The sequence below is a fragment of the Cylas formicarius genome, unplaced genomic scaffold (assembly GCF_029955315.1).
Source record: "Cylas formicarius isolate icCylForm1 unplaced genomic scaffold, icCylForm1.1 PGA_scaffold_12__32_contigs__length_19106922, whole genome shotgun sequence".
NCBI lineage: Eukaryota > Metazoa > Arthropoda > Insecta > Coleoptera > Brentidae > Cylas > Cylas formicarius.
Window position 1 is genome coordinate 6,702,475 of NW_026844225.1, and position 23,774 is coordinate 6,726,248.

Here is a 23,774-nt window from a genome sequence, read left to right on the forward strand (position 1 = left end):
TTTAAATATACTTTAAAAAAAATACTCTAAATAAATGAAATAAAACAATGACCCAACGAGTTGAAAATATAACCTATAAACTTCAAAAAATCGCATTTAAGCACCAAAGTTGTAATATATAGAAACAAATAATAAGTTTAGGTAATTAATGTGATGCAAATTTTTCACTACCAAAAACTACAAAGCAATAATTTAATAATCCATATCCTACTTAGATTTTTTTTAGAAAGATTCTTAGTATGCTGATATTCCGATAACAACATTATAAAATCACGAACTTAAATGCTTATTTAAATTTCATACGAGTCGGAAAGAAAAACAAATTAATACACGAGACTAGAAAAGGACAACGCACCGATTAACAAGTTACAAAATACACAAAGGCACTTGTGTTGGTAAATAATTTGGCACGTAAGTACCAATTGAATTAATAATGAAAGAGGTGGGCTTCGAACCTGTCCGAAATGTTAATAAAAGGAAACATCAGATTTGGCAAGATAACATATAAAAAAAAAAAACTTCACTCTGCAACCAGAATCGAGAATGACCAAGTGATTCATGGCCGACTTTTATGAGAATATAATTGATCCCCAAATGAAACTCGTTCGGTTTTTAGTAAAAACTTCCTTTTATAAAGACAGACGTTTTTATGGGACTTCGCCTTTAACAGTTAGACTATTCGAGTATTCGCTAAGGTTGAATTGTGTTTAAATGGCGAGAGGCTATGTAGTATGATGGGAATTCGTTTTAGCGAGTTTTTACAATCGCGAAGGAAGTGATTAACATAAATTCAAATGGAAATTCCTCGAAAAAGCGTAGTACTTCTTCGAATATCATGAAAGATAGAAAGCGAATAGAAACATATTTTAAAAAGGCCACGGCAATCCACTTTTTTGGAACCCACTAACATTGATTAAATAAGAAAAAAATTATTAAGCGATAACATATAAAAACTATAAACTATATTCGGTTTTCATATTCAGCTTCGTTATTTCTTTCATTTATGTTAACTTCATTCAATGCCTTGTATTTGCCTGTCTTGCGTTGCGTTAACAATATTACTTATTTTTCTCCTTTGGCTTCTTCTTTAATTCTATTACCTATTAGCTATTATCCTATTTGAAGTTATTTCTCTCCAGTTAGTGCAACCTTTAAATCCCTCCTTTTTTTGAGATTTTTATAATAATTCCCGTCTTCCAATCATTGGAAAAACTTTTCCTCTAGAAGAGAGTTCCCAGTATTCGATCAACTTTCTGGCATTTTCATGCTTCATCGCTTCTATAATTACTTCTATTTTTTCTGATTCGGTTTTTATATTCAGCGTCGGTATTTCTTCACTTAATTTAGCTCTTTCGATGCCTCCTCTTTAAATAATCTTTGAAATAGCCTGCCCACCTTCCTATTCGCTCGCCTTGCGTTGTAATTATTTGTTCGTTTTTATCCTTAACAATATTGGTTATTTTTCCTTTTCGATTCTTCTTTAATTCTAAATACTATTATCTTATAAAATGTTGTAGTATTTAAATGTATTCCTCTCCAGATACTGCGAACTTTAACTTCTCATTTTTTTTTAATTTTTATAATAATTCCCGTCTTCCAGTCAGTAGGAAAGTTTTCCTCTGGACTAAAGTTCCCAGTATTCGATCAACTTAATGGCTCCTATAATTTCTTCTATTTTTTCTGATTCGGTTCTTTATTGAGCGTCAGTATTTCTTCCCTTATATCAGCTCTTTTGATGCCTCCTCTTTAAATAATCTTTGAAATCGCCTGCCCACCTTTTTATTTGATTGTCTTGCGTTGTAATTATTTGTCCGCTTCCTATATTCCTCTGATTATCTGAAACAACATTGGAGAAGGGCAAATGTGCCAATCGGGTTATTGTAAAAAATTACCTCGCGAGATGAAATAATAGCTATTCATCTTATAAGGTTAATGTGAAACGTTATACGCGCCAGTACCGTCGAAAATTATAATTAGTTCATTTCGAACAAAACCTACACGCGTCGAACATTGCGGACACACATCACTGACGAAATAGTAAGGTCAATCGATTTTTTTTTCTTTTGACTGGGCACGACCAAATGAAAACGGCCAATATTGTCGCGGGCGTTAACAATGGCCGCCGAAGAAGTTATATTAGACGGCGATCCGGCATGATCTGGTTCAGGTTCTCCGACCACCTGGCCTTCCTGTCATTTGTTTTAATTTTAAATCGGGTAATAAGACAAGTAAAAGTAAAACTGCGTCTACGGACTCAGTTTTAACCCGACCGCATGCTGTTTAATATTTAATTTATGTATATCTTACATGATCGAGTGATTGCGATACATATTACTGGCTGGGAGAGGGGGTCACAAATAACTAAGTTACAAAAAAAATAAAGAAACTCGATTATAAAAGATGTTCTATTTTTCTATTTTTTTTAAAGAGATTAATTGTAGCAAGTCAAAATTACACAACAAAAATATCACAAAACATATCACAATTAAAGTATTAATCAAAACTAAATATTAAACTAGGAAGAAAACTGTGTGTACTTTATCTTTAAATTCAACGATAGAGAACACAGAAAAAAACAAATTCTTTATTACTTTTTAGAAAATTTCAGTCAAACTCTGAAGAAGCCAACAGGATGATTGGCGAAACGTTAGCTAGTTCGAGTAAATAAAAACCGACGCAGGAGGCATCCAGAAATTTTGTAAAAAGTGATAGAGTAGCCTGTGGAAGTTTCTTTGAAAAATTAAATTTTTAATTGTAGCTTACGTATTGCTCCAATATTTTTGTACTCGATTTAAATTTAAATATTTTTAAATTAAGGACACCAATTTAAATTCAGAATTTCAATATGCTTCAAAAATGAATATGATATTTTCCAGATATACGTTTAAATATTTTAATTTTAATATTTTAACAGCGTGTATAATTACTATACGAGAAATCGCAATGATTTTATTTTATATTTTATTTAAATATATATTTTTAAATACCTTGAAAAATTTTGATAATTTCAATAACTTTACAACTATGTTGAGGAAATATGTGAGATTTTAAGTATAAATCACTGCTTCACCTTAATTTTGCCTATATACTGATTTCTGGTTATAGTTATGTTGTTTGTTGGTTTTCTTTTTTCATGCATTTTGTAAACAATTGGTTTTGTATGTACCATCCGAAGCTAATAAAGAAATATTACCATTATTATTATTAAATAGTCTTGTTTTAAATTGTTTCAAATTTTTATTTCTAAATTTCAAATTCTACTTCTGAGATTGCATCATCTTCATCATCAACGTAACATACATTCGAATTGATAATATCGATGTGTCGTAATTTATAAAATAATTGTTTCAAAATTATGATACCCTTGTAAAACTTTGTAAACAATTGTTTTTGTATGCAGCATCCCAAGCTAATAAAAAAATATTATTATTATTATTATTATTATTAAATAGTCTTGTTTTAAATTGTTTCAAATTTTTATTTCTAAATTTCAAAATCTACTTCTGAGATAGCATCATCCACGTAACATACATTCCATTTGACAATATAAAATAATCGTCTCAAAATTATGATATCCTTGATATTATAAGTTTGCGTCCTCAATTTAAAAATAATATTTGTTGACTACTTTACACGTATATGATTTATAACACAAATCAGGCAGATTTGTTTTTAAAATATAAAAATATTTCGACATTCAACACGTTAAACAACTACACTACAACCCCCGGATCCAATGCTTATATATTCCATTTATAATGTGTATTTTATTTGTTATTATTAATTTTTCATCTATAGAATAAACGCAAGATATTCACAGTTTCCTTCAGCATAATACAGCCTACGTTAAAATAATCAGCAAGGGCAGCAAATTAGAGATTTCTCAATTTAAAATGATCCAAATATATTCGTATATTTAAAACACCCTCTAGCATCCAATTCAAATAACACTAACATCAAATATGAGGGATCTATTTACCTTCAAAAGTCATAGCGGACCAGTATTTTTTTTTTAGAAAAATTAAAATATTGTAAAATCTGTTTGGTTTAGATGTGATCACAAATTATGGATTCATTTAATTTAGAAAAAGAAAGACATACTTATTAAGTGTATGTTCGAATTAATCGCGTATATCGCAAATGTAATACGGCTTACACAATAAAAACCTATTAACAAATATTACAATAAGTTCCCAGAAGTATATTGTAAGCCTTATCGTTTAATTCCATCAGCAATGCGACCTTTAGTTTGGCCGATAACCCAGTCGTTCATTATTGAAAATTATTTTGCGAAAATGCCAATAGCTGCAATTCCGATGGCGAAATCATTGAGATGCTTGTTATTTTTTCCTTTTCAACGGTTTTTCATTAAACAAAAAAGTATTTCATGTATTTTCTGGAAACTTTTCGGCGCTCGATTAGCTAAGTGAATGTGAACTATTAAAAAAGACGCAAAAGACTAAAGGATAAAAAACTTAAATTATCACTTTAGCCATGATTCTGACAGTAGGTGATGGCTTTGACATTTGATATTATTCACCCTGTCAGATTATTGTTGTTTGTGTGCTGAAAAAATTCTTGTAAGACGCAGCAATTTGGCATAAAAAATGGCAACGAATTTGATAAAAGTCGTAGAAGGGATGCAGGATTTGGCATGTTTAGACCTTGAGCAGTTAGTCGACTGGTTGGATTTTAAAGAAAACTTATTGCGAGACAAGTAATCCGCTACCATTTGCCTCGATGAAAATTCATCCAGTTCTTTTGCAGAAGACTAATGAAGGCGTTGCCAGAACAAAAAATTGAAACGATTCGTAAAGAGTGCGAAATTTTGAACGAAGAAATTCAAAAAAGAAAATTCCAACTTCCCGTTCAATCGGGAAAGTAACTCAAGAAACATACACTCCGGTATTTATTAACTTATCTTGCTTGTAAAATTTCGCTTTGAATAATAAATGGTAAACGTAAAAATTCTATTTTTTTTTGTTTACTTTAGATATAATCGGAATATAGAACTACAGCGATACAAAATCTTGCCGTTCCAAAAATTACTCTAACATTTCTTTTCCTCTAGTTGTGTCTTTGCTTAATGACACATTAAGTCTAATAGGCAATATTTCTCTGAAAAGAAACTGAATAGCAGAGGTGCAGAAATCAGATAAAATTTTGACAGTGTTTAAATGAGATGTCCTTATATCTTTGGGAATTCAGAAGGATCAAAGATTTAAAAGCTGAAATAATGGACTATTTAAAAGAGTCTTCTAATTAATTTTTTACATGATAGTGTTTATTTCATATTTATTTATTTATTTATCAGCTAAAAAAATACAGTGTTGTAGATCTAAACTTCAACTCCCCTTTAGAGCTGAAATCATTTGTACGCAGTGCGAAGTAAAACGATAATAATAATGTACTAATAAGAAACAATACAAGAAAGAATACATATGCTCATTCATTTCTTATAATAATATAAATTTTTTTTTCATCCCTACACACATGCAATTAATAAATATAACCTCCTACACTCATCGCAGAATTTGATGGCCTACCATATAAAAAGCCTTACCTTAGTCTAGGAAAACTGCTGTTGTTAGTTTACTTTTATCCAGAAATGGATTCGGTAAATTTCTGGGACTGACACTGTTGCTATAAATAATAATAATTCGCACATGCGCTTTTCTCGGTCTTTTTTCTCTTCTTTGGTATTATTTGTGTCTTAGTTATATATTGCACGGGCTTAACTAAGCTAATAATTAACCAATAATTAAAATACAGCTCTTGTGGGTTAAGGTGAGGAAGTGCAACTTCAACTTCGCATTTTGTAGTTTGTAATACAATAAAGTCATATAACATAATAAAAATTATATATATATATATATATATATATATATATATATATATATATATATATATATATATATATATATATATATATATATATATATATATATATATATATATATATATATATATATATATATATATATATATATATATATATATATATAAAGTATGGCAAGACTGGATTGGATTGGAAGACACAGTTATTATAAATATCCACAAAAAAAATATCTTAAACATCATATCTTCCAAAAATCTCATCTGCTGGAAGAAAGCCTTACATTTATACTATTTGCAATTACATCCTCTTTAATAATGAATACATAGGCAAATACATATCGCATTCTTATCAAACTGGAGTCAATTTAGGGAGAGTTCAATGCGGCATTTTCAAATAATAGTCCGTGCCTGCATCTCAGATCGATAACAAATAAAAATCGTTTGAAACATTTCTTTAAAAACCAATATTACTGCAGTGCAGTGTAGTGAAGATTTAGTCTTTTTTTTGTACTTTGTGAAGCTACAACGCTTTGTAGTTTTGTAATTTTGACACTTTTATTGCAATATTATTGCTAAATTTATAATTGCATACAAATTAATCAGTACAAATCTAAAAACATCACATGTTGATGGCCTGATCTTAAATTATCGCTGTATCATTAAATTTGAATTTATCAAATCAAAATTTATCGCAAAGAGCCGAAAATCAAATAATTGAAGGCAATAAATAATAATCAAGTCTTTTCAAAAAATATCCAAATTATCCAACCTACAAGGTTTGTACCAACATTCTCAAACACGCAATGAAACGTCACAATTCGTACCAGAATGAAGTTCAACGCAAAAGGGGTCAATAAAACGAAATTACAATAAATGTTTACTAACCTTGTAGAAGTAATTCCTGCACAGGGGCTTAAACGAGTTGGTGCCGCAGATTAAAATCCGACCAGGTCCCGTATGGAACAACATCCTGATGTAATTTTGGCATTCGTCTTCGTTTTTGCCTTTGAGATTGCAAAGTTGGCCGTGGGCTTCGGACGAAGGCCATTGGATTCCGAAATGTTTCCTTTCGACGAAATCAAACACCGACAAGTTATAAACCCTATTACGGCCCCCCAATAATATAGTTTCCTGGTCTTGATACAAGACGGTGAAATGATCGAGGAAACTGTTGTTCCCTTTAAAACTAACGCTGGATAACTTATTTACATTGTTAATTAATTTCGTGTTTGTATCGGGCAGCCACGCCTGGCAAACGTTTATAAAATATAATACTAAACACAAAGGTAGGCATGTGTTGATTTTGAGGCACTGCAAGGCACTTATAGACATGGTATCGTGTTTTTTTTCTTTTTCCTTCGCATTCGCTTCAGTTCCGACTACGTCGTTGTTTTTCCACCACAATGGACCTGAAACAAAGACAGAAACACTCTTAGTTTGGATGGAAAACGAGAATAAACGCGAAACTTTTGGAAGAGTTTAATTTTAAATTGTATTGAAAGTCGTCAAGGCTATCTCAAATTCTCTGGATTTATAATAATCATAATAATGACCTTTATTACCTATCGTGTGAACACAAGATACAAAAAACGTCGTATCAGATTCCTGAACAAAATAAACCAGAAATAATCAATAAACGACGAGAAAAAAGTGGATATTATTTTCTGGTAAGAAATCATTGGCCTATCAACCCATATTTCTTTAGATTCCTTTTAAAATATTATAACACAACACCTGCTAGTGTTGTCCTTCCTTACATTCAAAACACCACTAACCACCTATCAACAGATTTGCTACTTGTACAAGTAGTGACAAGTATCTCTCAAAATCTTCGATGAAGATGTGATTCCAAAACTGCTATGGGTTTTGTTGAATGCCCTATTTACAATTGGACAGATATGTTCTATATGCAGATTTAAAACATATTTCTTTAAATATTCGGACCTAAAAAAGTAGAGTCATCCAGACACTGGTTTTTATTTGATTTAAGTTTATGTACTTCGTATTCGTACTTCGATTTTTTGAAGTATTTTCCTAAAACAGATTGAAAAAAATCAAGAAATTAAATTCCTATAGAAATTAGAAAAAACTTTTGTTAAACTTGTAAATAAATGTAGCCAAAAGGAAATACAAAAATCTATAATATTTCCTAGTCCACCTCTGATAATTTCATATCTGTGGATTCAGACCATTACGGATTAAAATAAAAATTACGGTAAATCTGAAGTAACATTAACCAATTAGTAACTAGTAATTTTAACTAAAAACTTTGGTTTACATTATACGTGGGATTCTGTATTATTGTAAAGATAAATAAATAGCTAATTCTATAAAAATATACACAATAATTAAATGTTTGTATGAAAGATAAAAGACTATTTAATGTCGTTTAATGTGTCAGGAAATCAGAAACGACAACGAAAAATTCAAAGAACATTAAAATGTAGTTACTAACGTTACTATGCTTTTAATAAAAAAAACTATTTTATTGTTGGGATTATTAGTTGGTAATTTATCTCTTTGAGCAGCTTAATCTCGTAATTTTAGTAATTTAGCGGGGCCTCAATGGACTGACATTGTCAAGTAAAACTTAATTTCTACAATTTATTTGTCTTACTTTTTAAGCGTTAACTTGGATATGTAAACGAAAAAATTAAAGAAAACAACAATATTTTTGCCGTTAAGTGGGACGGATATTAATAAAAAACTGATTTAAGGCGCCATATTTACAATATGGCTGCTTATCGGCACATCGAAATATAGAAAATCGTCCATTTTCAAAAGTTACTGGTGTTATCGGAAAAATTTCGTTCAAACTACCACGTGACAGCAATTTTAAAAATTTTCATTTTTGTTAGCTTCGCGATTTTCCCGTAGACTTTTCGTACACTGAAACTGACTAAAAAAATTCTCTACCTCATCCAAACAAACGTATTTCAAGAAGCATTACATCACTTTTAAATCACCGAAAAATTTTCAAAAAGTTTGAACCAAGTGGCTCCCGACAAGATCGTAAATCGATAACCAAGAAAACTCGAGTACTGCACGGATTTCACAATGACGCGACAAAACCCACTGCCCGACCTATGACAAAAGTCAAAGTAAAAACGAGTGTAATTATCCAAATTAATTACGGTTGCACTTTCTAAAAGACCCATTTAAAAATTCGTCGTAAAGTTCACATTAAAATTAATGAGAATACTGAACGCCATTTGGTGCGATCCTTCTGCAATATTACTACAATAAAATAGAAGTCTATAGTTCAGCATTATCTTTCGTATAATCGTAATTACATAAGCACGGAAATGGTTATATATTGAAAAATATACACGGCTTAATAATTTAGAATATTAATTAAACAATCCAATATAACTAATTAAATACCATCAATAGAAAAATAAATGAAAAACGCCTGCAACAATAAGCTACCATAAACCATTTAAATTTATCATTCTGTCATTGGCTTATTTGCTTAGGGAGAGTTTTTTTCCAGTCAGATTTAAACAAAAACAAACTATAATGTCTATCTTGCGTAATTTTAGCTATATTAATTATTTATTTATTAATGCAAGCAAATATATGGTTTCCCTAGAATCTTCAACAAATGAACACGAGACAACACGAATATCATTATCAATTAAGAATAAGCTCCAAATTAATGGAACTTGCATATTCTGACGGAGAGGCAATGTACGAATAACTAGTAGATAAAAAGAGGTGACTAGAGCAAAATAGAAACGTAAATCTAGATGCAAATTTATCGAGAAAAACATTGGAACAAGAAAAGCGACTAAAGCATGGCAAATACTGAATACTAAAAATAAACTTAATATAGCATACACAGTGGAAATTAAATCACGAAAAACTGCTACCCGAAGAAAATGGTGTATTCTACATGGCTAACCATAAATAGATGAAAATGTACAAAAAAATCTACAGCTCCACCCAGAAATATCTTGATCAGTGATGGCTCAAGCACTCAAGAGATCAAGAGCCGAATAAATCAGCAACTGGACGGCTAAATTCAGTTCTGTGGAGCAAGCAGAAACCACCAAAGTTAAAATATAGAAACCAATAGTAAAAAGTATTGGAGTAAGAAACAAGGGTATACGGAACGGAATGAATATAGCAACGAATAGAATAGATAAAGAAAATGACAAACTAGATGCACAAGAGATGGGAAGACCCAGAAGTTTTTGACGAGCAGAAAACTGGTGAGACCAAGAGCGATGGAAAGTAAACAACTGTAATATCGCAAATATAGTTAGTTGTTCATGACCATTAGACATTTTCAGGCTTTCTTTGACAACTTATATCTTTTTTCTTACGACATTTACGACAAATGTCACTATGGCACAAAAATAAATAAATATGAATGTCCTTGGTAACCGCACACTAAGAGAATATAAGTGATCAAAAAAACATCATATACATGCTGATATTGTTAATAAACTATTCCGGCCTTATATATCAAACAGAGTGTAAAAACTAATAACGCTCTCATAAGCTCTTGAACAGATCTCAGAACGGTGTTTGGCTCAGTGGTCTTTAATTAGATTCAAGGGGCAGGGAGACATGGTCTGTTTTGCAGATGGCACCGCCATAGTCATAAAGTTGGCATAGCAAAACGTTAATAAAGCAAAGTTTCTTGGTTTCTCAATAACAAAAGTCAGTGGCTGTTAAAATCGCCCCACTGCAACTCTACCTTTAAATGAAATAAAATTAATAACACGAAATATCTTGGATTCATTAAAGATTCAAATTTAAGACGTCAAGAGAATGCCGAATACATCCTAAATAAAATTAGAAAAACCCATTACAGTGCAGCCGATTAGAGTATAATTAAATCAGTGATTGTAACTCAACAATATGTCTTGAAGGTGATGCATGTATTACAAATGAATCAAACAAAATAATAACTGCATTATTCCAAAACAAAATTCCAAAAATAAACTTTTTATCGGTTACCAAAAATATTTAACGTGTTACATGTTCAATTTAAGAATAAACTCAAGCAGTAGCTAATAAATAATACAATAACCTGGTTCTATGCTTAGTGAGAATTGTATAACCACGGTGGATATAGTCCCTTTAAAACTCATTCCTTCCTAGGCACAAGACAAAAATAAAAAACCACTTATTTCAAACCTCATTAATTAATAATACGTAATTTTAATAATTTGTAGTAATTTATGTGTATATAGTGATTTACTCAACCAACAAACATAAAATGCACAGCATAGAATTGACCAAAGCAAACGACAGTTTTTCAATTTACATTTGGTTTTCTCGATTATTTTACTTTTGAAACGACACTTCGATATAACTGTTTATTCACCTCTATTTACTTTCGTTTGTCGTTTAACGACCATTAGGTTAATTGACCAGAACGTGTCGTGTTAAAAAATGTGCACGCTACTATTCGAATAACTAAAACTTCGCGAGAAATTCCACAATTCGTAGAATTAAATGACTATTTCATAATCGTATTTAAAACCATAAAACCATCAATTAATATAATACATTCGGTATTATACCAACGGGCAATATAAAATGAACCACTAATGACGTGTCGACAAAATTCCGAACACCTAATCAAAAAAAAAAAAGAATAAAATTAACAAATCCGATTAAAGAGAAAGCGTTTCAGGGAATTATACGTTACTAGGCGAAAATTTTATTACAACGGGATAAGGAAACCACAGGTTTTCATGCGTATAGTAAAAAGCGTTTCACAAAAAACCGAAACCAAATAGTTCGCCTCTGTGAATTAAAGCTTCAAATTCGAAACCGTCATGCCGAACGTATGTTAAAGTTTAACGATGTAATAATAACGTAAATATTACGTTATTGCTAATTTAAACTAAATTATTCGGCAAAAAAAAATACATTTTATTTTCTGGAAGATTCCCGGAATTATTTAAGTAGTTTATCCACGTCATATTAAAATTTATTACCAGCTAATGACGACAAGCGAATTCCTGGATCCCATATTAGCGTTTAAACTTATATACCAGGATTTTTATATAATAATAATAATAAATAATCCGGAATACTAATTGACTGAAAACACCAAAACATCATACATTTCTTACTTGTCTAATGGCGAACAGTATTTAATTTATTGAAGTAATGTTATTTAAGATAACAGTTTCTTTCAGCCAGCACCTTAGTGGCGAAAACACTTTTTTGGAACATTCTGCAGCTATAGCATTCATAGTCTTTAGGGCAGAGCGATGAGATTACGAGAGAGTTACTGCTTCTGCTCTATCTTCTAGTTTTATAACATATTTTTCACAATTTGTTATTCCTTTAGTTGTACTTGATCATTGTAATTAGATTATTACAGTTAATAAAATTAAATAAATAAAGAAAAGCTCACAGAAAGAAAAAATCAGATCGGCAAATACATTTTCTTTTAACAAAATATTAGGAAGGTTCTGAAGATATCCAAAGCAACGCGTCTTTTGCAAAATTTTATTTTTAAAACGTATTTACTCATGTTTTTTTTCTGTGAGCCCACTGATTTTAAACAGCGTTGTGTTCTCATATGGCGATTTGGAAAAACTAGATTCTCCTAAAGAATTATTAGTTATTAGACCAAGTAAGGAAAATAGCAGTACACAGTTATGTGAAGGAGAAGAATTTAAATAACATACCTTGAAAAAAAATAGATCAGTTGACAAAGTTGATCTCTGCATTAAAGTTCAAGTACTGGACCCGAAATTAAATAAGAAAGTACATTTCTGTCGGTAAAATGAACGAAAATGATACACAAAAGAGTATAAGAAAAAACGAAAAATTTTAGATGATTAAAAAAAATAATTGTAATTTTAACCGCTGTAGATAGATAATAGAGTAAGTGCGATTTATAAAGGGAAGTGGCCCTTAACAACACTTTTAAAACTTAGTGTAAACATTCTGGTTAAAATTGACAATGCAACTAAGTGAACCAAAGAAAAAATACACAAAACTTCAAATTGCAACAAGATATTAAAGACAAGACAACTCCGATAATAAACCAATAAATAATATTAAAAAAGATTTGGAGAACAAGTGATACGTTTCACACGGAAAAATGCGGATTTAACGCATACAGCTTGAACCTAGGTTAGTAACAAAAACTGTTTAAACACACATATCGGATAACCAATTTACCGCAAAGAACCAGATTTATATTCTCCGAACATGATACCCCCGATCTCTCAAGTGTGTATAAAAAACATACAGAAAAAAAAACAAATAAAGCACATATACACAGTTGCCTGACCTGTCGCCAGTGTGGACATCAAAAACAGGTAATTTAAATAATAGGTTATACTTTTGTAAGAGTAGATAGAATCCCAAGAGGTGTTGGAGTAGGTATGTATATTAAAATTTGATACTATAAATTCTTCACAAACAGTATATTTGGAACAGTTGTCGTTATCGACCACCGGAAGGGCAGTTTTTTGATTTTTTGTGAGTGTGATAAAGTTATTTGCGAAGCTGACTTCAATTTAAATCTAATAGATTGGGAAAATAAAAGTGTTCAGGATTTTCTTTCTTGCATTGACTTGTAGTTTGATAAATTTAATCGTAATATCTGAAGAAGAAAACTATACTTTATTTATTATATTTATTTATTCCATTCGAACCGCAATCAAATTACGTAAAAGTATGTTGTAAAATAATTACGCATGACACATTCCGATGCTTTTAAAGTTTCCACCGAATCGAAGCAAATTTTACACCGGATGACAATTGTGACCGGAGGCAAATAAAAAAAAAAAGCAATCCATTTTTCGACAATGATGAATCACAACGCTCGAAACTCCGATTTATTTATGAATCAACGGGAATATTACCGACACGAAGAGTAAAACAATAATTTAAAAAATAAAAGAGAACACGCAACAAAAAGACAATTTTCAGTTATAATCGGTCTCCAAGCTGCAAATGGGCACACACATTCGTTATCTATCGACGACCATACTAATATAAAGTAAAAGGTAGGCTTAACATTCGTCTAACGGGATCGAGGCTTTAACTTATTCGTTTTAAATGTGTTTTATAAATTAACGGTTTAACGAGAATTAAAAATTTGATTATGCTAATGTCGCGTAACCATTTTTTTGCCTTATCTTCCTTTAGCCTTTGTAACTGTTCATCCGAAAGTTAATTTCACTCTTAGTTTTATTTTGCTTTAACGATTTATAGTTTTACACGCCGGCGAGCGGGATTTGCTCGATGTACAGGGTGTTTCGTCATAATTCGCCACTACTCTTAGGTTTTTTATTTGAAAAGCAAAAGTTCTTACATAGTTTATAGTTTTTTCTTAACTTTCCGAAGTTGTTAAGAACAAAAACAAAAAATAACAACAATGGAATGTTTTCGTATTTTTTTAAACGAGCCACCCTATATCTTTGGTCCGGATTTCAAAACTACATATTTGTCAAATTTTTTGGAAAGGTTTTTAAAATATCCAGATTCAAAACTAAAAAAATTATACCTATATTTTATAAAAAATAATACCACCACATCTCAACCAATAGGAAAATACAGGGGTTTATTTGACGAACTTGTACCGTCAATACAGATACAGATACGACGTGTGTTCAAAAAACGATTGAAGTAGACTTCTAGATTCATTAAATTTTTGTATAATTCTTTGAACTTCCATGAATAATTAAATGTTTTCTGCGTTTACGTCCTCCATAGTTTCAAACCTTCTTATATTTCATTTTTCTGGTTTAATTGAAAAAACAAAGGTTCTGCATTAATTTATATAAAACTATGTAACATCCACTGAACCTGCTGTCCGTCAGAGGATATATCGTGACTTACTTCATAGCTATAGAGCTTCATCTAGGTTAAACCAAGGCTGCATGAACATGCTCGATGCATCTGGTTCATTTAAGCTCAGCAAATGGAAACGCATTCTGGATAGACCTTCACATGGGTGTATATGAATATGTTTATATTCACACTGAATTCATAGACTTCAGCTCTTACCCTTTTTCGAGTTTTTGTTCTTCTATAGTTGGAATTGGAGTCTTGTGATGTATAACAAAGCAGTAATTTAGATATAGAATTAGGTAATATATTAAGGTTTGAACCAGAAAAATTTGTGGTGATGAAGGGTAGGTAGATATTAATAGAATAGAAAATCCACATAAGCAGTATTTAAGGTCCGTTTACGACATTCATAAAGGTGAAAGACCCTCCCATAAACTGAAGGAGGTCAAGTGGTTAAGTACAGAAAAAAAAAGGAAATTGCATTACAAATAATATTTAATTGGCTCAAAATATGCCACAAGAATTTGAATATCTGAATTAACTGATCAACGAACTGAACTAAGCAACAGTAGGTTGCTAAACAAGAAAAATCCAGTCCACAGTCTGTAAAAAAACATTAAACAGTGGATACTATTTTCTTTTGTTTTGACACTACCTGTTCTTTTCCAGATGTTTTCATAGAACACAGAGGATACAGACTAGTTATTCACTGAGGAGACAGATTTCTGGTGTGTAGTTATGATTTTCTTAGGTCTCTTGGTTTTGTTTGTGATGTTTTGTGATGTCCTAATTATTAACTGTAAGTAGATAGTAAAGGTTGGGTGTTTTTTTTTTATTTTGATTCATTTTTGAGCGATACCATAGAGATAACAATGGATATCCTGGACATTGGATTCCGATTTTCTCTTTTCTAGAAATCAACTTACTGCTAGAACTTATTATGAATAATAATAAATCAATAATACGCAAGTTTGTCCTAATTTGAGCTCCTTCCCTATGGCATTTCGGAGATACAAGTGTCGAGAGTCAGCTTTCATTTTCATATAACTTATGTGCAAAAGGTGAACCGCTAATGTTTATAAAAAAACACCCCAAGTTTTAAATGCGTCGTAAACCTTTACTACATACACGCCTAAAAATGATATCATGCCATATAGTTTACCACTAATAATGGATATTTATCTAGTCGATGCCGAAAATTATTTAATCAATTACAAAATTGGTGTCATCGGCGTAAAATGCATTAAAGAAGAGTCAATCGATATTAATATTTCCAACATGATAGCATCGGTCTCATTAGCATTACTGAAGATTTTTTATGATAATCGCGTATCCAAACACACGCCATCGATGTACATAAATAAATGTGGTAGTTATCATGCAGAAGCGACAACTTTTTGTCAAGCGGTACGCGTATGAAGCCCATTTATCAACAGCTCACGTACATTCACTCGTACATTTAAAAGTGTGGCTCCTTGTAATACCTTATAAACATTATGAACATTTTGTTCATGGCCATGTAAATATGCGATTCGAACAACAATAAAGCAAGCAAGCAAGCAATAAGACAAGCTTTCTATTGCGGAAATTGGTTTGTCCGAAATCGACTAAAAAAATGAAGTCAAAATGCTAAAAGACGTTTTTCCTCATCGTTCTCCGTATTGCTTACAGTAGGTTCTAAAACATCCCTGTACCACTTCTATTTGATAACTTTAAAAGTTAGAAGACATTTTTAATTACACATAACATGGCGGCTTCTTTTAGTGTAATCATCAAGAAATTTTTTATAACGGTTTTTAATTTTTTTACATAGTATTTTTGATTTCATATTCTGAAAAAAAAACATGGCTCATTTTTCGCATAATCCATTAGAGTGATCGAGTATAGTAGGGGGTTTTCAAAAAAAAATAGTTGTTTACTGTTGTTTTAAAAAATAAACTAAAAATCTAAGATTGTCGCTCATTGTCACAATATTTTAAAATTATATTTGATCAGTTAAAAACAGGTACGGGTTGTTAATTTTTGATTAGACCCGGCTAGTTCCCATCTTTTTGCTTTGCAATTAAGTTCCCGGTTGTGTTACATTTTAAATGAAACAAAAAACTATGCAAATATTTTAATCGAGAAGAAAAAAAAGTGAAAATTCTTGTGTTGTTTTAATGTTTCAAATAAAAGTAAAATATATTATTTTTTATTAGTTTAGTTTTGTTTAGATCAGTTTTCAGCAGATAAGCCAGGCTCGCTGCTATTAAGTAAAATAAAAAAAAAATAAAAACTTTCAAAACTAATATTTTTAAAAGTGTGCCCCATAAGAATAAAAAAAAAACGAAAATTGACAAGCAAAATTTTGATTTTTTTTTAAATCAACTATCTATTTTTGTGATATATTGATATTGATTTTTTTTTTTCAAATCAAGGTTAAATATTTTTTTATACCATGAATAAGAAAGACCTTTTTAATTTGCACTGATTTAGTTTTGAGCAGATAAGCCACGCTCGCTGCTATTAAGTATAATCAATAGATTTTTAATAGCGAATTTTGAGTTAGTTTATAAAATAATTTCCATTTTCGGAAATTTGAAAATTGGATACTCAAAACTAAAAAAAAGATTATTAGTGCTTGAAGTTTTTGGCCTGTTAATAAATTGTAAAATTTTTAAAAGATTAAACCCAAAAGAATTAAAAAAAGAAAAATTTACAAGCAAAATTTTGAGAATTTTTTTAATCAACTATCTTGACTTGATTTGACCGCGTATACATATTTTAAAGATATCAAAATCCCTTCTGACGCAACACTATTGTCTTTTGATGAACAAAACTTATTTCAAAGTATTCCACCTATGGATGTGATAGATTTAGTAGATTTCACCTTTACTCTGAAACAGGTTAACCCATTGATGAAGCAGGAATTATTAGATTGCTTAATAGTATCTTTAGATCAAAATTAATTTGAATTTAATGGACAGATTTACATCTCTAAGGAAGGTTTGATTATGGGAAACCCACTTACTCCTTTGTTAGCCGAGAGTTTTATGGATAATTTGGAAAATATCATACAAGAACACCCTTTAAGGTAAAAGTTTTCTGTGGTGGTATAGATAGGTGGATGATGTATTTGCTTGCTTTGTTGGAACGGACAGACAATTAAATTCTTTTTTAAATTGCATTAACTCATTACATAATCGTATAAAATTTACTATCGAGATTGAACAGGATAACTCTACTAACTTTTTAGACTTAACTATTACGAAAACAAATTAGATTTTTGCATTTACCACAAAACTTCATACACGGACACAGTCATGCCTAACCTAATACAGAACACGAACAATTTCAAACAATTACATACATAGGAGAAACCAGTGCAAAAGTTTCAAAGCTTTTGTCAAGATGTGGTTTAAAAATAGCTTTCAGAACTAACAAAACAATAGGCAAATTTTTAAAAAACAATAAAACGAAATGTCCAAAATCTCAAAAATCAGGTGTCTACAGGTTTAAATGCAGATCTTATCCTAAAAATTATATTGGACAAACAGAGCGTTTAAAAACAATAGTATAGATTCTAATTACGCTACACACTTAAACGCAGAAAAACACATTTTTAACGACAATTTTGATATTTTACATACAGCCAAAAAAAGCAGAAAATTAAATTTATTGGAAACCATGGAGATTAACAAAATGAGACATTCAATTGTATTTGCTTAACGATCAATTGGATTTAAATACGTCTTCATTATTAAACTTAAATTCTCACAACTACTTTAATTACGGTTTTATGGTCATTTTTCGGTATATATAGTAGCAGGTAGTTTGTAAATATTACATTTGATAAAGAGACGGTGTTGTCGAAACAATTGTCATGTGAATATATATAATTTCGTGAAAATCTTAACTTTTAGTTCTTATTTATTTTGTTAAATGGATTTTCATGAAGTAAAAGTCATCTCAGTTCCAGCACCCTTATTACATTTCGAAAAATATTTTCTATTTCATTTCATGTCTTAATTAAGTGTATTGTTTTTTTAACTTAATAAAGGTATCTACAAAAGATATTTTTGCTTGCCAGTGTATAAAAATATTGCGAATGCCGTATATTTTGGGTATCAAAAATGCATGGGATATCCTGTACGTAACTTTTGGATTAATGCAATTAAGAAGCAATAACGAAACAAAAATAAACGTTCTCAAGAAGATACGCTGCCGAAAAGCCACTTGACGAATGTTGGCCTCCTTTTTTTACAACGCAATTCTTGATAATTGCACCTCAATAAAACTTTATTTATATATTTCAATGGCCTCCAATAAACGCAAGCTCGTTATCTAAAAACGTGTTTTACAACACGCTTTAAACGACTTACATATTAAAAAAGATGATCTACAACATATATTACTGAAAAAAATCAATGCCACGTTTTTATAGCAAGTGCAAGATGTCTGGAATTAGCTTCAAGTGATTGATAAGCTGTAAACAAACCTTTAACGCTAGCTACGACCGAATGCGATGAGAGCATCTTAAAATAATTGTAAAAAACACTTTATATCGACACGTTCAAATTCACTATATCAAATAAACAACATTCATTCGACTCCACCCTTATTTATTTTCAAATCGACAGCCTTCTGAGTCACTCTTTTCGAAGATGCAATATTATAGCAATAGCCACTTTGAGAAGAGAGTTTTGTTGGTTTTGCGTGCTGTTTATATACACCGCCATATTAAAACCATGACTAACGAACCCTGACCCACGAAATTACATAATCCAGGGGCTTACACGGCCAGTCAATTTTATATAAGTACCAAGAATTAGTTATTATAGAGTTAGTTTATTATTTTATAAATGGACTATTTGAAACTGATGGATAATGGATAATAAATATGAAAATAAACCAGGTTTAATTTCTCAAAAAATAATAAATAAAATAAAGCGCAATATCATAGAAATTCCAAGTAAAAAAATAAAACGCAAAGCATTGCATATCCAAATTGGGTGCTGTCAAACATTTCAAAAATAATAAAATAAAAAATAAATTTATATCATTGCTTAAGTTTTTTGTTAAATGAATAATATAAAAAATGAAACACCAATTAAGTTTATCGCACTTGTTTTGAAACACGCTGTATATAACACAATAATGCTTATGTCGAGAACCAGGTGTCAAAGTCAAATACTAACATATTATTTTTCAACTTTCCTTAGATGCTGTCAATATATAAATCCATATAAATACCAAAAAATGTTTTAGAGTATTAAAAAATTCAGTATAGCACAATATAGAATCAATTGTTATAATATAAAGTGAATAATAAATAATTTCGACATTAATAATGCTTGCCAGTGAAAGAGAAACAAAAAAGTAGTAAAAATAGATGAATACAAATAACTTTTTCACAAAAATTAATTATCCACTCTGTATATAACACAATAGTGCTTATGCCGAGATGTCAGAGTCAAATATCAACACATTGTTTTTGAAGTTTCTTTGCACATTGCCGATATAAGTCAACATAAATTCCAAAAATTATTTTCATTATTTAATAGCAACATTTGAACTATTTTTTTATTTATGTATTTACGTATTTATTTATTTACTCAACAACAAAATTATAAAGCAACACGAATTAGAAAAACGAAGAATATTTAGAAAATTCGATAAGGGTAACCACAAACAAAATGTTTGACAGTTCAACATTTCACACAAAATAATGTACTAACAAGAATTTGACCAAAAGTATATTAACCCAGTGGCAAAAAAAAATTATCAATCCATTCAGCGTAGCTAGAAAAATCCCACGACGAAAGCAAATGTAATTTTGTGTTGAGTAAATTCTGCGTGGAAATGCGCGCCACTGTCCTCACCCCTCTTTTAAACAAAATCGTACAAGTGATTAGGGGTGGAGTACTCCCTAACAGACATCTGTCGTGTGTCATTTACGTCTCAGCTAGCTCTATATTTTAAAGATACATTAATTTTCGTTTATCGTGTAAGGCGATATCCTTTTGCACCGATATCAGTTTTCAACAACCGTTGTAAAAATTCCAAACGTAGGAGTCCGCTAGAGTCCACGAAAACATGGAAGGAAGCGGGATAATAAGCGTTTAAATGCATACAAGTTTTTCGTAACAACATCCCGTGTACAACCAAAGACGCATTGAAGATCGAAAGGCTTAACAGCATATCAATTTTATTTTATCTCCATAAAGTTAATGTATTTTACCTGTCTTTACATTACTTCCTTTTTGCCGAGTATCGATGTTTATAAATAATGCTTAAAATTTATTACCGACTGAAAACGCTGTCAGTCAGTTGAAAATTTACTGGTTTCTAATTTTTAAATAATCAACTTCCTGAGCGGTAATTTATAGAATACTCTCGAACGTCGCAATCGTAAGTATTTATCTTCATTCGTTCGATCTTGTTAGTACGTTTAAATGAATTAATATGAAATTAACGTTTTGCCTGCATAAATAAACAATTTAGAAGGTAATTATTATTATCCGTCAGTAGAACATTTTTATCATATCCAATCGCATACCTCAATCGTTATAATTATTTCCTTATTAAGTTTTATTCAATTCCGCTGAATGGTACAAGATTTCGAAGCCTACACAGCAGCACTTCAATAACACTATTACATATTGGAAAGAACTTTTCAACACTTCGAGGTTGGTAAATTCACAATAACCAATTCTATCACGCGAACAAATTCTTAGAAACCATCAAAATACGTTTTTCCCAATGACTTTAGTCGAGATGATAGGGTTAAGTATTTAGTCAGAATGATTTTCTGCATATAATGATTGTGAGAGACTTTGAGATTCCCAGTAGACATTCTTGGGGCTTTTTTGGATATTTTATTGCCTTATATCCATCACACCAATTATATGATGCACAGAATCTGTCAAAAACCCTTTTAAGTGAACCAGCTGATGGAGACTATTTTATCCTAATGATTCACTACTAGGTAGTTTGATTTGATCATGTGAATCAATAGCACTCTGCACTAAACTAAAGCATTTTGGACTCCCTGATCAACCTCTATCTCTATATTTATATAATAGGCACCAGTTATCAGTTAAAACTGATAGCGGTATATCAAATTGGATTAAAGTACCTTAGGGTTCAATTCTAGAACCCCTGTTGTATCTCCTGTAGACATTTGACATGTTTAAGGAAATCGAATTTTCTTAAATCCACTCATGTGCTCACTACCGAATAAATTCAATTGATTACGACATCAAAAAACATAAATTATCCCGTTTGCTACCTCAGGAAGCTGAAATTTCATGTGCTATATATAACCATCAAGATCAAGATCTTAAATTTACAAATGAAACAAAATCTTAAACGTGCTAATGAAAGGTCAATTGATACTCAGTGTCCTCAATTCTGATTTGTTAAAAAAATCATATATCCCTTAAAACGCTAAATGCTAACAGGGACATATATTAAATTTTTAAGTACAACTTTTCTAAAGTTATATACTCGCTCCCATTGTGTAAATTTCTTAAATACTTAGCGATCTTAATATGTCGTTCCAGGGACATTACAGCTGGTGGTTCCTTTTTATTTCTGCTTTAATTCAAGGTGTATTTGATGATTAACTGCATTAGACCACATACCTTGCTAAAATGTCTGTAATTTCATTGTGGTTCTCCTTTGAGTTCGGGATTATTTTTGAGTAATCTATAGAAGCAACTGTTTCATAGTAATAGTAATAGTATTACAGTAAACTGTGGAAAAATCTTTTCTGATATATCGTTAATCTTTTCAAGGTGACAAGTTTTTTTTTCAGCGTCTATGATTGGTTTTGTCCCATTTCTTCTCATTCTTCCTAGTCTTTGTTTAGTTTCAGTTAGTATTTTATTCAGCAGCGTTTTTCATTTCTTATTATTCATTTCATATTATTTCATGGTATTAATATTATTATATTATGTTCGTCACTTCGGAAACAAAACTCTTAGGTGATGTCAGGAGTGTAAATAATCCAAGGGACATAACCATTACGTCAGAGTTGACGATTTCCTTGGAGCCATGTTTATGTAAAATTTCAAAATCATATAAGATCGCAATTTATTTCATTCGAATCACCCATTGTTCGGCACTTAATTAATTACCAAATTGCCCTCAAAAAATCCATACATTTTGAACGCTAATTCTTTTAGCAGAGCCGCCACAGTTGTTCCATTATTGTTATCCCATTAGACATACCGTGCCCCGAAGAATTATTGTTAATTTAATAGATATGTATACGGTTATAGATAGTTAATAGATCAATGTCAGTGAACTGAGTGACTGATGCCTGAAAAAACTGACGTGAAAAATAAGAAAGACGTCTTTACACTCAATGCGGAGTAACGGTATTATAAATCTATTGTAAAAAAACTATATTGATGATTTCAGCAATAAATTGACTACGCGGAGGTAAAACAATATATAGCTCAGGAATATAGATATAGGCTTCTGCAGTTTGCGGTATCTAACGAAAGTTTGATTTTTTCTAAATAAAGTATCATTTAATTTAAAATATTTCCAGGACGGTACTCCAACTCGTTCAATAATATACGAACAAAACAAATATTGCGGGAGAGCTGCAACACAAAATTATATCCGGTGAATATACTATGCAAAGTATAAGCAATGCAAAATAAATAAGAACTAAAAGTTCAGATTTTCACGAAATTATATATTTTCACGTGACAATTGTTTCGACAAAGATTTTGATAAAGACACGGTTTTGTCGAAACAATTGTCATGTAAAAATATATAATTTAGTGAAAATCTCAACTTTTAGTTCTTATTTATTTTGATAAATGGACTTTCATAAAGTAAAAGCCACTTCAGTTCAATTTTTTATAAGCAATGCCATGATATAAGAAAAATTACATGTTATAAGCTATATTAGCTACATTAGACCAATCGTTTCTTATATAACGGCTCCAGCAGTTAAAATTTGAACAAAATTAGTAAATATTTTAAAATTCTACCAGGATTTTAAACCAAAATTTGCAATAAAAAATTCTATTGAATTAATCAATAAAATTAAAATTTCAAAATCCCTTCTAACACAACACTATTGTATTTTGATGTACAAAATTTATTTCCCAGTATTCTACCTATGGATGTGATACATTTAGTAGATTTCACCCTCACTC

General features: G+C 30.6%; 1 protein-coding gene across 1 annotated transcript in view; it reads right to left on the reverse strand.

Annotated features, from left to right (window-relative positions):
• The window catches only part of LOC132695604 (semaphorin-1A-like), a 117,507-nt gene that overhangs the window by 45,609 nt on the left and 48,124 nt on the right, over positions 1-23,774 (reverse strand). Inside the window, exon 2 of the mRNA XM_060659955.1 lies at positions 6,724-7,247. Coding sequence (XP_060515938.1) covers positions 6,724-7,170 — 447 coding nt within the window. The 5' untranslated portion in view covers positions 7,171-7,247. The remainder of the gene's footprint in view (positions 1-6,723; positions 7,248-23,774) is intronic.